We start from the raw sequence: 13835 nt of genomic DNA, 5'->3' as shown, positions 1-13835 counted from the left end.
ACACTGGAAAAGACCGGAAAATGGTTGAAACTTTGCACCCATCAAAATTTGTCTGTATGACATTAATCCTCCAATGTTTCCCTAAAAGCAGAAACCAAACACTTCTCAAACTTCTAATGAAACAAATACCAAATCCAGTCAACCTGAATAACAAAATGAGAACTCCGGACCTATCTGTATTATCATATTTAAAGTCTCTGGAAGAGAAGTTTCCTCAACCACACATTCTGATACTTCATGAACCTTCATGCTCTGTAAAATGCAACTGCAGGATGCAATGCCAACACCTAATACTTGCCTAGTGCTTTTCATTAAAAGTTTTGGGTGCTCTTTAGAAAAAAGTAACCTAGGAATGCCTGTGAAATACTTGTCTAATTTTACAAATAAACCCATGCAGGTGAAAAACAGATGTCCATGGCAAAACTTTGCAAAAGTGGCAGAGCAGACTGTTAAGCCAGCTAAATCATTTCAAAGCCATCCACAAGGTTTGGATCTTTTCTGCCTTAAGTAATATTGGAATATTATGGAAACCTTTCTTTGTGAGCTATTACTGGAGAAATGAGGGGAAAAAAAGATCTCTTGGAAGCAATTCTACACAGGCTGTGTAGGTGAGATCACAGTTGCTATCCAAACAGAATATGCATGGCAAGAACAGGCTTCCTGTAAAACTGAAAGACTTGTGGGAAGATCAAGGAACATATTTACAAGATGGCATGGATAAAATGTCCTTCCCTCTTGCCCAGCCTCAGCAGCTTGGTGAAACACATTGTCTCACTTTCATCTATCACCACACTCACAAATACCTCCGGTGCAGAGCCCCTCTCTCTGACTCCCATACCACACCTGGGACACTGGTCAGCAGAACACACAAACTGCCTTTTGAGGAAGAAAGGGTCATTTCCCAAGATGAAAGGAAACAAGGAAAAGTTATCTCAGGAAGAGGAAACACATGAAAATACAAGACATTTTTTGGGTCTCAGTTCCAAATCCCACAACTTTTATGCATGACACTAGAAAATTTACAGCCCTATGTTACAGAACTGCAGAGGATTCACTAGAGGTGAAAGTGCATTAAGCTAAACTCTAACATGTGTTTACTCTAGCCAAGCAAGCAATGTGTAAACTGAATTAGGATGAGCTATTTAGAAGTGTTAACATGGCTGTTTTAGGAGAAAAGAGTTTTTATTTCACTGTGATTTATTTCATATCATACTCTCAGACTACTGTAAAGTAATCTGGGAAGCCTGACAGATCACCATGCACAAAGTACAGCAAAGATGGGCACTCACAGAGGCAGGTGTGTGAGATCCCCTGGAAAACAAGGCATAACTCAGGTGTGCACCCAGAACAGCGACCCAGGTTCAGGTGTGCTCCTCTGGATGCCATCCTGGGCCGTGTGTACTGGCCTTTTGTAGGACACTGCAGACCATAGCACAGTTGTTGCTGACAACATGAAAGCTGATATCTAATACCAAGTTAAGGCCAAGCTACCTTGGGACTTGTCAAAAACAGTCTCTCAAGGTCTTCTGGTCTCACCCATCAGACATGGCAGCCAGGACTCCAACTCCTGACTCCACCTACCTACAATTCACACTGCATTTAATAATAAAACTAATCTTTTTTTCTGGGTAGACAAACCCCTTTCTGTGAGGAAACAACAAGGAAGACTCATCTGTATTTTATTTTCCATAACCAGAAGTCTCATGTTATCTCCATATGTGTTTAGACCACAGACTGTAGTCAGCAGTGTGGCAGTTGACATTAAAGGGATTAGTAAATTAAGCTCAAATAATTGTCTTAAAAATTTTGACTGTTAAATGTTTATATTTGAGAGGATCAAAAGGAAATCTACTTTGTAGTGTGCACTGTGGTCAGGAAGGGGCAGAGAGGGATTTAAATGGCTTAACTGCAAAACTGTTATCACCTTGATAAGTCCCAGTGTAATAATTCAGCAATAAAAGCAAGAAACGCACTTGGAATTTGTTTCCAAAACTGGCTGTCTGACTGGAGACAAGTCAAGCTCTTTATTCACTTAAAAGAACTTGGTCAGAAGAAACAGAGAATGCTACTGAACTGTAGTCAAGAATATAAAAATTGGCACTTTCCAGTGACTTCTGATCGGTAGAATTCATTATCTAGTTTGGTTTTTTTTAATGCTACCTGAAGCCTGCAGTCTGGATCAGGTATCTGAGTGTTAGCAGTAGGCAATCAGGAATGTGATTCTCTGCTGAATGGCAGTGGAAATCCAGAAAGCTGAAACAGTAAGGAGGCTGCAGGCTCCAGAGCAGTATTAGGTCCAAAGTAACACCTGGAGTGCAGGCACAGATACAAATGGCTGCAGTTTATCAGCTTATCTGCTCAAATTGCTAATGTCCATGCCAGTAACACCAACAAATGAAGAGGACGAGGAGCTTGCTGCACATATGCAGGTGCTTGTACCAGTGCAGTGTCCAGAGGAATCAGCCTCATAGGACTGCTTCACCTCAGCATTACACAAGACAGCAATGAATCTGCCAAATGAGACAGGATGCTCCAGCATAAGCAAGGGTGGAAGTAGAATATGCTGTATCTTAATAATGTATTTATTGTTTTCCTGCAGCATCCTTTTTTGCAAAGTGAGGTGCTAAACAAATCGTTTTTCTTTGATCTTTCAATCTTTTCTAGTAAGGATGTCTCTGAAATCTGACACTTAGAAGGGTAGCAAATCCATCAGTTTGGGGTAGTCCGACAATGTCAATGTCTGCCACTCAACAAGGCAGTGGAGTTCCCAAAAGCTGGTTGGGAGCATTGCTAAGTTGCAGGGATGGCTAATGTGAGGTAGGTGGACAATCTCTATCTGTGCTTAAGTCTCAGAGTAACAACGTCCCAGATCATGGATCTGATCTGTCAGGCATTCAGAAAATCTCTGCTATAAAACTACCACTAAATACATAATACATTGCAGAAAAAAACATAAAGCTTTCAGATTAGGTGCCAAACACCAAATTTTCAACTTTCAATACTTCTTTTGAGAAAAAGCCTCTTTGCCTCACAAAATACTTCTCCAAGTATCCAACTGATCTTCTGGGTTTTTCAATACTTTCAAAAGTAGTTTCTTTCTATGCTTTCTATGCCAAGGTATAACATGGTACATGTAATAAAGTCAGAGCCTTTACAAAATGTGATGAAAGCAAAACAAAACAGCACAACCCTGCATCAACCCAAGGAGTGTCAGACCATGCTTTTTGCTGTTACCTTAAGTCTCTTCTTTTGGCCAGCTCTCCTGGTGAGATAATCCAGGGCAGGTTCTGGGGAAGACATTCCAGGACTTCAGGGGAAAAGTCAGAGAAATCCACACCGTACTCTGTCAGGATCCCTTCTGATTCTGGCTCGATCTCTCCAGCCTGCCCAAGACTTTTGCACAACTGCCTGCAGAAAGAAAGGGATGTTTTTTTGAAGTGTGTAATTACTACTGTTATTGTTGTTACTGTCCCCACAGAGAGGCTGCTGAGCCCTCAAATACACTCTTTTACCCATTCACTTCTCCCTGAGTTTTGGCAGAAGACTTAGCAGGAATTCAGAGCATACCATGACTTGTGTCTGCTGGAGATGCAAAACACTCACCAGGCTGTTTTTTGTGCCTCATTTGAAGGAGATGTTTTAAGTTACTAGGTTTTTGCAAAGGTAAGAAAGTTTCCCATTTTAGAGGAAAATGCATCCAACAGGATAAGAAAAGCATAGCCCCCCACACAGGGAGCTCTAGCATTACACATGGCTGGTTCCCTTGAGACCTTCCCTCTTCTCCTCACCACTGAAAAAGGTGACTCATCCCTACTACAAAAAATGAAGAATAGGTTCACACTAAATACCAGAGAGCTCCACAGGGAGCTCAGTACACTGCTTTCCATCCCAGGGAATACACATCTCTGCCTGGGCAAACCGATGCCCTGTGAAGACAGAGGTGTGAAGAACCCTCACTGCCTCTCTTGCAGGAGTCACACACACAGACATGCCCACAGATCCTTCCAGGACCTCAGCATCCCCAGTCATTTGTTCCTCCTCTCCTGGCTAAGCAGAAGCCTCTGAACCCAGAGCTAACTGTAGAGGGGCCAATGATCTAGAAACAAGTCACAGACAGAGGAAATTGTCCCCTCCATGCTACCAGTGCTTGATGAAGTATTCGGCACATGTGTGAATGAGGCTGCTGCTCTATAATGCTTGGAGAAAGTTTCCATCTGCTCCAGTGCAAAGCCCAGCATGGATCTGTCCAACAGCTCTGGTGTCAAACAAGGCTCAGCTCTGAAGACTGTGCAAACCAGGACTCCGAAGGAGCAAGACATTTGTTCCCCCTCCAGCTGGTTACAAATATCCCGTGAGAACCCATGTCACATGGTGGCTCCCCTTGTCCCCTTTCTCACCTTTAGATTGCTCTACAGTACACAGAGTTAAATTATTTTTTATTTTTTAATATACTGCCATTAGGCCAATGTACATTACAGTCAATACAGATAATGTTACTCACCCAAGAAAATTACAACTGAAATTAAGGCGAATCCATCAAAATATGACACTAAAGAGAGGGGTAATAACACAGCACAAAAACAGCCACTCTAATAAGTGTTTTTCCACTGCATAAAATACACAATCATTATATTGATCCTTCTGCTTTAATTCCAACGAGTGAGAACAGACACTAATTACTTTCCTAAATTGGGGCCAAAACAGTGCACTTGTTATTTGGACAAGCAAGACAGTCTCAAGGCTTCAAATGTGCCATAAACCCACAGAACAAACCCCAAACTCTCAGCACAAGCGAGCCCATCTTCTTTATGGGAGCAAAGCTCTTTCTTCACAATGGGAAGGGCTGTGTAATAAACCTGTCACATTGTGTAATATGCTGGAAACGATTGCTCGCTTCGTGGTGTGGTAAATTGTAGAGTTCACATCGTCTAGCTTTAAAATAAAAATAAAAACAAGGATAAAAGATATTTCCCTGTATTGTTTCAATTTTATGTACAAACTGTATGGCAGAAATACGTGCGCATTTGGCATCGTGGCTGAGTTGTCTGTTCCTGCAGCTGGGTCCCAGTCTAATCCTTATTTTAATGTAAATAAATGAGGCATCAGTTTTATCTCCCTCTCTCTCAGCAGTAACAATAAACCAGAGAAATCACCACTTCATTTTCAATGTCTGGTGCGGAGCTGGGACTGAGCAAGGATGAGCCTGTGGGTCCGCAGGCCCACCAGCAACACCAAGGATGGAAAAAACAAAACAGGAAAAGAGAGGACACACTACCCTACCCAGCAGAAATGACAAGAACTTGAGTCTTAGGTGTCCTTTCTCTTGGCAGGGCAGATCTGGGAAGTGCACTGGGAGGGCGGCTGGACATCTGCAGGACAAGCCATGGAAAGCACCTCTGAATGCCAGAGTGCTTTCCAGCTCGCTCTTGAAACCCATGTTTCTCTTGATCCGTTTACTGAAATTAGATTACGAACCATAAGGGGTTTACCCAGAGGTTTGATATAGGACTAATATTTTTTTAATAGTAATTAACATTTGATTTACAGTGTTCCAGGGAACATTTCCCAAGTACCTTGAAATAAAAAGTGTATAACTGACTTTAATTGGGGCCATGTTACAGTCACGCAGGCATGACGACTTGCATCAGAGCAAAATCTGACAGGACAGCATGTGATCAAAGGTAATGCATATAGGATCACCGAAGGCCCCAGAGTAACAGCCAGGCTGCAAAATCACTCCTGGGGCTCTGCGGCCACCAAGGGTAGCAAGAATAGTTCAAGAGGCTTATAAACAACCAGAGGCACCGGGCCCAGACGTTCACTCCCAGGCAGTCAGGGTGTCTGTGATACCCTGGGCTTGCGTGTATCTCTTTTCTTTTAAATGTCAAAAGGTAAAACAAAGTTACACTGGTTACAGACGTAAACATTTCTTTTCTGTGACGCTGATGGGGGAGCATTACCTTGAATTCTTTGAATACCCTTGGATTGATGTCAGACGTGGCGGTAGCGTGCACTGCCTGGAACCTGCCATGGTTGGGGCAGAACAGGGTATTTCTCCAAACCAGCCATAGCTGCAAGATCACTGAAGGTGCCCACTCACCAGAGTCTAACCTGCCATGGATGTACACCTGGGGCAGAGCCACCCTCATCCTGCCATCTTCCCCCTCATGAGGGAAGTGATCACATCTATTCAGCCACCCATTTCTAGGAACATTTGAGCTCTCTCCACTACCCTTCAACTCCACGGGGCTGAAACTGGCCAGTGTGTTCAAAGGTTATGTGATAAGAAGTCTCCAAAAAGACAAAGCAGGATTACCTAAGGCTTGTTTCCTTTGAAAGGCCAGGCAGGCTCCCAAATGGGAGTGAATAACTTCCATTGGAAACTTAACACCCTTGCTCAGTTTCTCCTGGAGCAGACTTGTCCACAGTCATTGCACACAGAGGGTTTCTTTCAGCAGGAGGAGAACATCCCATACATAAGCCACCATTCCTTAAGAAAGTTTGTACAGGAGAGGTGACAGCAAAGAAGCTCCATCTGGGTGCTCCCATTGGCGAGGGCCTGGAGCTCACAGACAGAGCTGCACAGTCTCGATGAAGGCCACAGGTGCCAGTGGAGATGGTGACAGGGCTGCAGGGCTGAGCAACAGAGGGACAGAGAGCTGTGTCACGGAACCCCAGCACCTGAGAGCACAGTCCAGCCCTGCTCCACATCACGGAGCTGCCAGGCCACGTCCCATGGGACCACAAGAGCAGTGTGGTGCTCCCAACACAGATGGGACCATCCCACATGGTGATTAGTTGTGCCAAGGGAACAAAGCTTTATTGAGGGACACTCCCATCTCCAAGAAGGTGTTTTTCCAACAGAGTCAACTGCTCTGTTGAGGGGATTGGACCTTCCCTTGAGCCTTACAGCAAACTACCCAAGGTATCTTGTTATTTCCTCTCACACAAAATACATTTTTGAACTTTAAAAAAAACCAGAATAAAATGCCAGAGATGAAAAGAACTCGAGGCACTCAGATGGCTTTGGAAACAGCAGCAAGTGAAATAACACCCTGCAACATTTTATTGCAAAAGCTGGAACAAATCTTGTCACCTTGACAGACCAATATCCAAGACCCTGAGCTAGAATGGCCACAAGCCCCATGTGACACAGAGGGAGTCAGTGATTCCGTGCTTTTCTATTAGTAGGTTTTTTTCAATAGTGTCATCCATCATCACATGCAGGGACAAAAAAATTCCACCTTAAAACATCTGCAGAAGTGCAGAGATGTCTGGATTAATACTCCGAACAACCCTGGACACCAGCACTGAAAAAGGTCCCCAGAAAATAACAGTACATGGCAGCACTTGTAATATTTATCTGGAAAAGGAGAATGTTTTGGAGCTAATTTGCTCTACCTGTTACCTGAAGCAGGTACAGTTATATGGCATTTCACTGCCAAGGTAAAATCACTTCACATGCAGGAGGGAGCACAGCAGCTCAACTCAGGGCATGGTCAGCATGACCTGGAGCCATGAGTTCCTCCTCACTCCTTCCCAGCACAATCGGGGTGACAGGGTGGCCTTTGGAGGGGACAGTGTCACGCTGGTGACCACCAGGTGGCAATCATGACACAGAAACGCACCCCCCTCCCCAAGGGGACCTCCGGGGACTCTCAGGTTGTCACCACCAAACTCTTGGCAAAGGCACCCCACTTCTCCAGCTACAGACCAATCTGTGTTATTAACCATGCTTGGAAAGCTGGCACTGAACTTCCAGAGGGAAAAGGAAAGCTGAGGTAGGTGCATGACCAGTCTGGGAGAGTTCAGCTGCGGGATGGAGAATACCTAGAAACACCCAAGGCATCCAGGGGACATGACTGCCAGCTCTGGAGGGAGTTGCCCTTGTCACACTTCCAGCAGACAGTGCAGGATGATGACCAACAGGCTCTTTGTCCAGACACCTTCAAAACCATGGTGGTGGTGCCAAAGGCATATCAGGAGCTTTGTGGGCAGAACTAAGGGGTGAACAAAAAAGTTCAGAAAACAAGGCATGTAAAGAGCTGCAGATCACCTGCTCCTCTCTCCTTCAGGGAGTCCATGACCAGCAACACAGCTTGTTATTAACAAGGCAACATGGCTTATAAACTAGCTTATAAATGAGCCCAAAAGCAAACGGAATCTTTTGGGACCTTCAAGAAGGTTCCCTTGTCTTTCAGTGTTTAAACAAGCATTATTCATGGCTAAAAACAAAAAAGGTCACCAAGGTTTTATGCTCCCATCTCCACAAGGCACTTGGTGAAGTGCAACCCACTCCCAGAGGAAACGACTATGTATGAAGACAATCATGGACATTTTTTCTTTCCTGACAACACCCTTAACATCTTGGAAATGATCAAACCAGACAGATGAGAATATCCAATATTGTCAGAAGTACAGATTAAAGACACACATCAGCCAATAAAAAAAGATATTAGCCCATCCTCCTAATTTCCCCTATTTCTGCTGAAAGAGGGGTTATTCATGACAACAAGCCAAGCAGTACAACCACCCTCCAGTCTTTTCTCAGCTGGAGTCAAAGAAGACAAAGAAAACCTCTGCCAGTAAGAAACTTATTCACAGTGAAGTTCACAGCACAGCCAGACCCTAGTTAAGTGGGGCTCAAAGGGAGGCCACTGCAGTTCATGCACTGCAGTTTATCTAGGAAACACTGAGTGACTTCATGGCTCACGTGGCTCTCAAGGAGTACACATGAAACTTGCTATTACGGGGCACACAAAACAGCTACAACTGATAAACTCTGTGAAATGGGGACTTCAGCTTAGTTTACTTTTAGTTCTACAGCTGATAGATCTGTGCCAACACATTTGCTCTTAAAGAAGTTTTCTCTAAGTTTTAAGCTTTACCAGCAGTTTGAGCTGAGGACTTCCAAACCTGCAGTGTTGATACTGTACATCGGCTGCGCTACCCCATCAGAACTGCTTTGCAAGGGGAAGAGAAAAGCTGGGCTTTATGAACAATTTCCACTACTGCACATGCTCCAGATTACATCCAGATCCCCATCACATGTAAAATCTGACCACAGTATTGCCACAGGTCAGAGTTCCCTACTCTGGATTGCCAACTAAGCCAGGACTACTAAGTATTCCCAAGATAACTGAATAGATTGATCAACATCCTCCATTTCTTACTGAGACCTATTCAATAGAAACATTCAATAGAAGTGTGGCCACTCCAGGTGGGAGTTTGGCACACTACAGCTGTTCCAAAGAAAAGAGTAAAAATGCTGAAAACTACTGTCTTTTTCATGGAGAGGCAAAATGAACTTGCAAATCTGGATCCAGCCCGGCACAGGCCACTTGTATAGCGCTGGCTTAAAATCTCCTTCATAGCAGTGCCAGCAATTTGAACTCTGAACAGTGATGACGTTACGGTGCCTGATGAAACACACAGAATGCAACACCCTTCTCACATGCTTCAGGAGGGAATGAATCTTCTCTTGATTTCTACTATTCCTCCTTCAACCAATGAAACCTTAAAACCACAACAATCTGTGACTTCTTTCTAATTCTTACCAGTAAAGGCGTAAAAACTAAAAATGAGCCTCACAGCCACTGATCTTCCCCTGGCAGAAGTGAAATGTCTGCACACTGTGTACTACCCTTCCACACAGGGAGGAAAGACAGGAAGGCTGCCAGCACCCCATGGTGCTTGTGCTGGTCAGGCTGAACACGTGTGTTCCCCCTAGACCATGCACTCATCAATGCTGTGATGCACCAGCACACTGAAACAAGCACTTGAAGAAACTAACATTTATGAGATTAACTAGCGATGAGCTGTCCTTCATCTCAATTTATCCACCAGAGGGACACAAGACAAGCAGCTTGTTAACAGATTTCTTTGTCTACTGTTTGTAACAAATTAGGTGAAAACAAGAATTCCAACTAGAAATCTCAGTCATCTCTACTTTCGAAGGCAGCCACATACCCTGATGCAAAGTTGCTGTCTTCTTTCCAGTCCACGATGCGACAGATGAAGAGCATCTGTGAATAGGCCTCAGGCTTGGTCACAAAGTCTGGAGGGCAATCAGCCAAGGGCACATAGACCCTGGGCACTCTGTGGTCCACAGGTGAGAACATGGCACACCTCTTGAAGAGTTCACTGTTCCTGTCAGCCAGAAGTTTGATGAAACCTGTAGCTGCTCGAGAATGCTTCTTTTCCAAAATATAGACCACCTGGGAGAGGTAGAAGTTTCTACAGTTAATACCTTCAGAGAAACTTACTTTCTTTAGCAGAGGAAGGATACACAAAGGCTTAGCAGAGTATCTGGAAAAGTCACAAGATCTATATCTTGTTTTCCCTGTGTGTGTATATGTGTGTGTGCATTTTTTAACTGAGTACCTACTTACAACGTATTTTCCTTGCCGTCTTGCTCATGGCTATAGAAGAGCTAAGTGCTTTCCAAGTGCTAGCTCTCTACAGCAATTTTCTTGATTACAGAACAAAACCAGACAAGAAGCAGATGCTTCCAAATGCAGGGAATTAGCCACAAAATACAAGCAACTCCTGTAAAATCTTTCATTTGTATTCTCGGCCTGTGATTTCAACAGTCAGCACAGAACAGGCCAGTCCAAAAACGGTGCCGCTGGCGGATCCAACACTAACCACAGGAAAGGATGTGCTGTTGGGAATTTGGCAGTTCTCTCCTTCCCTCTGTGCTTTCTGAAGTTAGGGGTTATTTTACCTTTATACAAGATGGCTTTGAAAAGAATAATAAATTACAATATCACTAAATAATTGTTCCAGAGAGGTGTTCGTCCAGGCTATATTTTTGTAGACCATAATAAATCACTGGGTAACAGAAACATTATAGCCGATTTCCTAAGCTTATACAGAAGAGTCCTTCCAGAAGGTTTCAGGAGCTGCACCTCTGCACGATTCTGAGCGCTGCAGTTGCCACACTGGATGAGACCAGAGCAGCCCAGCCAACAGTAGGACCAGAATCAGAGGCTGCAAGGGAAAGCACAACACGTGGAAGAGATCTGACCCAGTCTGACCCAGCAGCCCTTTTCTAGTCTCTTAACATTCAGAGATTGACTCAAATCTTGAATCAACAGTACTAGCAGCCTTTCCAAAGTCTGTAAGAATTAATTCTGACAACTTTGGATATCCTGACACTCATATTAGTATCCAATCTTTTTCCAGAATCTTGCTAAGTAATTTTGCATGACAAACAAAGGGAATTTAACCTAGGATAATTGGTAAAAATAACAAGTCACTTCATTTTTATCAGATCGGACAATTACTCTCTTTGAAATGGAGAATGTGTCTCAAAGATCAATGGATGGAGGCTACAGGGAGGCCAGGGCTGGTCTCCTTCAGCCTTTGGGAGCACACACGTGCTCACTTGTCACTCTTCATGGAGTTACCTTGGCTGTCCTTTGAAGAAACTCATCTGGGAGGAGCCTGGGATCATTGACCTTGGGTCCATCATCTTGCTTTGCTCTGTGCACACCAGTGACCCCAGCAGCCTTCCCTGCATCAAACACAGGACAGTTACTGTAGCACATTTCCATGACAAATTTGTCTTGGGTCTTTGCTCTGAACTACAATACAATGTGCATGTAGTAGACTTATTTGAAAGGAAAAAGATCTCTCAGGTGTTAGAATTGCCAAGCACAAAGTAATTATTATTTCTCTGGACTACAACAGACAGCAGATATATGTTCACTTACCATGCAGATGTGCTGAAAAACAACAAAAATCAAAATAAGGCCCAACTTTGTAAGTAGGACTATACCAGTCATAATAGACAAAGTGGTAGAAAACATATTCTGTTTATTAAACACTAAGGGCTAAGAATTTTGTGGCACTTCTTAGTTGAAGATATTAATGTTACATAAGCAGTCCTTTAACTACATACATTCATTTAATATTTATTCCTTTAAAAGCATTATGAAGGGTTATAAAATGTATGTTTATCTTTGAAACTGAAATCATATCTACTAAGCTGACCCTCTTCAGCTATGGACCAGGCCTATGAAAAGTCTTATGAAGGACTTCACACTACATATGACCAAGAGCTCCCTTCCTTCACACTACATATGACCAAGAGCTCCCTTCCCTTGAGATCTCTGGACCAGATACTGATAGTATTAAAATTGAGTGTCAACTAATTTCTAGCTTGAAATTTTCAAATATTCAAGTATGTGAGTTTGGGAGTATCTGTAACAGATGGCTGGCATTTAATGTTTACAAACATCCAAAGTGATCTTTGCCATGGAGAAGGCTGGGACTGGGCTGTTCTTGAACTGCATCCCTGCTGAGAGCCTGTGGTTACTGCTCTGCCAGAATTTTTGGGATGGAAGCATCCACGTGCACTTGTCTGGAGGGCTCATGGGAGATGGCTGACTTTTTCCATTTGTATGGCAATCACATCCATCTCGAGTACATGTGCTAAAATCAGGCTCAGAGTGTTCAAAAGAAATCTTGCTTTTCTAAGGAGAGACCATGTCACTGACTGCAAGTTTCAAGGGACGAAGCTGTCACTGTTTCCCTTAGAAGACACAAGATAAAGCAACGTTTTGTGGAGGTCTGTGCTCCAGGAGGCCAACAGCACTCCCCCATGTGAGAAAGCCTCCAGGAACGCTGCGGTGACACGCAGACCCTGGCCCCCAGATGACGCCCATCTGTCCCACAGAGTCCCTGGACGAGGCTGCTGGTGACATGACGGATGGAGGAGTGGCTGCAGCAGAGCAGCACCGGGTGTCAGGGCTGGCGCTCGGGAAGCCGGGGGGGCAGTGGGGCAGCAGCTTCCCCGAGGGTTTGGCTGTGCCCCACCATCACCAGGACACGTTCACAGATGGCTGTGCCCCCATGGACGGCCTGCGCTGCCTTCAGGCAATGTTATCCCAGCAGTCGCTTGACAATGATGGCTTTGCTATAATGACAAACTCTGGTTCTCATATGCTGCTCATTATCCTCAGCTTTGCCTTCTGATATGCTCTTCCTCTCCCCAGAGATCTTTTCCTAAGTGACTTTCCTTTTATTTTATCTTCATTGACTTGCTAGCAATGCTGAGAGGAGAATGAACAGGTATTTGGGGGTTTAAATAAAATTCTATTTTCCTAAAAAAAGCACCAATAATAAAAGCAGCAAAACCATTTCTGATTTACTTCTACTGAAATGAACTCAGACTTGCCAAAACCAGCATTACTAAAGGATAAAACAACCCAGAATTTCATGGTGACAAACAAGGTGGGGAAAAAAATTGCTTGGATAATTGTAAGTAGTTTAAAAAGTGGGGGATACCAAGGTTACCTCATTTGCTTACCTCCTCTAAGGTTTCTGCCAGCTAAAGGTCATACCAGGCAATCATTTAGCAAAGAATGAAAGCCAGGAGCCATTTTGTTTTCTTATAAATTTTCAAGCAATCAGTTAACAGTTTATGGTGTGTCAATCATAAAGACAGCCTGGGCAAAGAACAGGATGATCTGGAACAAAGAAACACTGGATGGGGCAGAGGACAAGGAGAAGTTGGGAGCCTTCCAAAGGCCATGCCTCCAGGCACACCTGCCACAAGCCCAAGACTTTACTGGAGTGAACCCTCCCCAAGGAACAGCACACACTGGTGGGAAGAAAAACCAGATCAAAACATGTTTGGGAAAAAAGCAAGAGCTGCAGTTGCTGCTTTCCCAGAGCAGCAGAACAGCAGCAGTGACTCAAGGTCCAGCAGGCAAGAATGAAAAAAGCACCAGGAGTCACGTGAGGAACATGTCCTTGTTAGCACTGCCTTTTTTCCACGTATGCTTCCAACTCCCATCGCTCCAAAAAGTCACTTGGAAATTTTCACT

At 44.0% G+C, this 13835-nt stretch overlaps 1 protein-coding gene across 3 annotated transcripts in view; it reads right to left on the bottom strand.

The window, feature by feature from the left end:
- The window catches only part of DIS3L2 (DIS3 like 3'-5' exoribonuclease 2), a 184646-nt gene that overhangs the window by 102432 nt on the left and 68379 nt on the right, over positions 1–13835 (bottom strand). For all 3 annotated transcript variants that reach the window (XM_042041857.1, XM_042041858.1, XM_042041860.1), the window contains exons 8-10: positions 11412–11518; positions 9970–10217; positions 3235–3408 (exon numbers count right to left, since the gene is read on the bottom strand). In XM_042041857.1, coding sequence (XP_041897791.1) covers positions 3235–3408; positions 9970–10217; positions 11412–11518 — 529 coding nt within the window. The remainder of the gene's footprint in view (positions 1–3234; positions 3409–9969; positions 10218–11411; positions 11519–13835) is intronic.

The sequence above is a fragment of the Corvus kubaryi genome, unplaced genomic scaffold, assembly GCF_017639235.1.
Source record: "Corvus kubaryi isolate FWS band 111438036 unplaced genomic scaffold, C.kubaryi_AGA036_p1.0 37397, whole genome shotgun sequence".
Lineage (NCBI taxonomy): Eukaryota > Metazoa > Chordata > Aves > Passeriformes > Corvidae > Corvus > Corvus kubaryi.
Note: the sequence above shows the minus strand (reverse complement) of the source record. Positions and strands in the feature narration are given on the sequence as shown.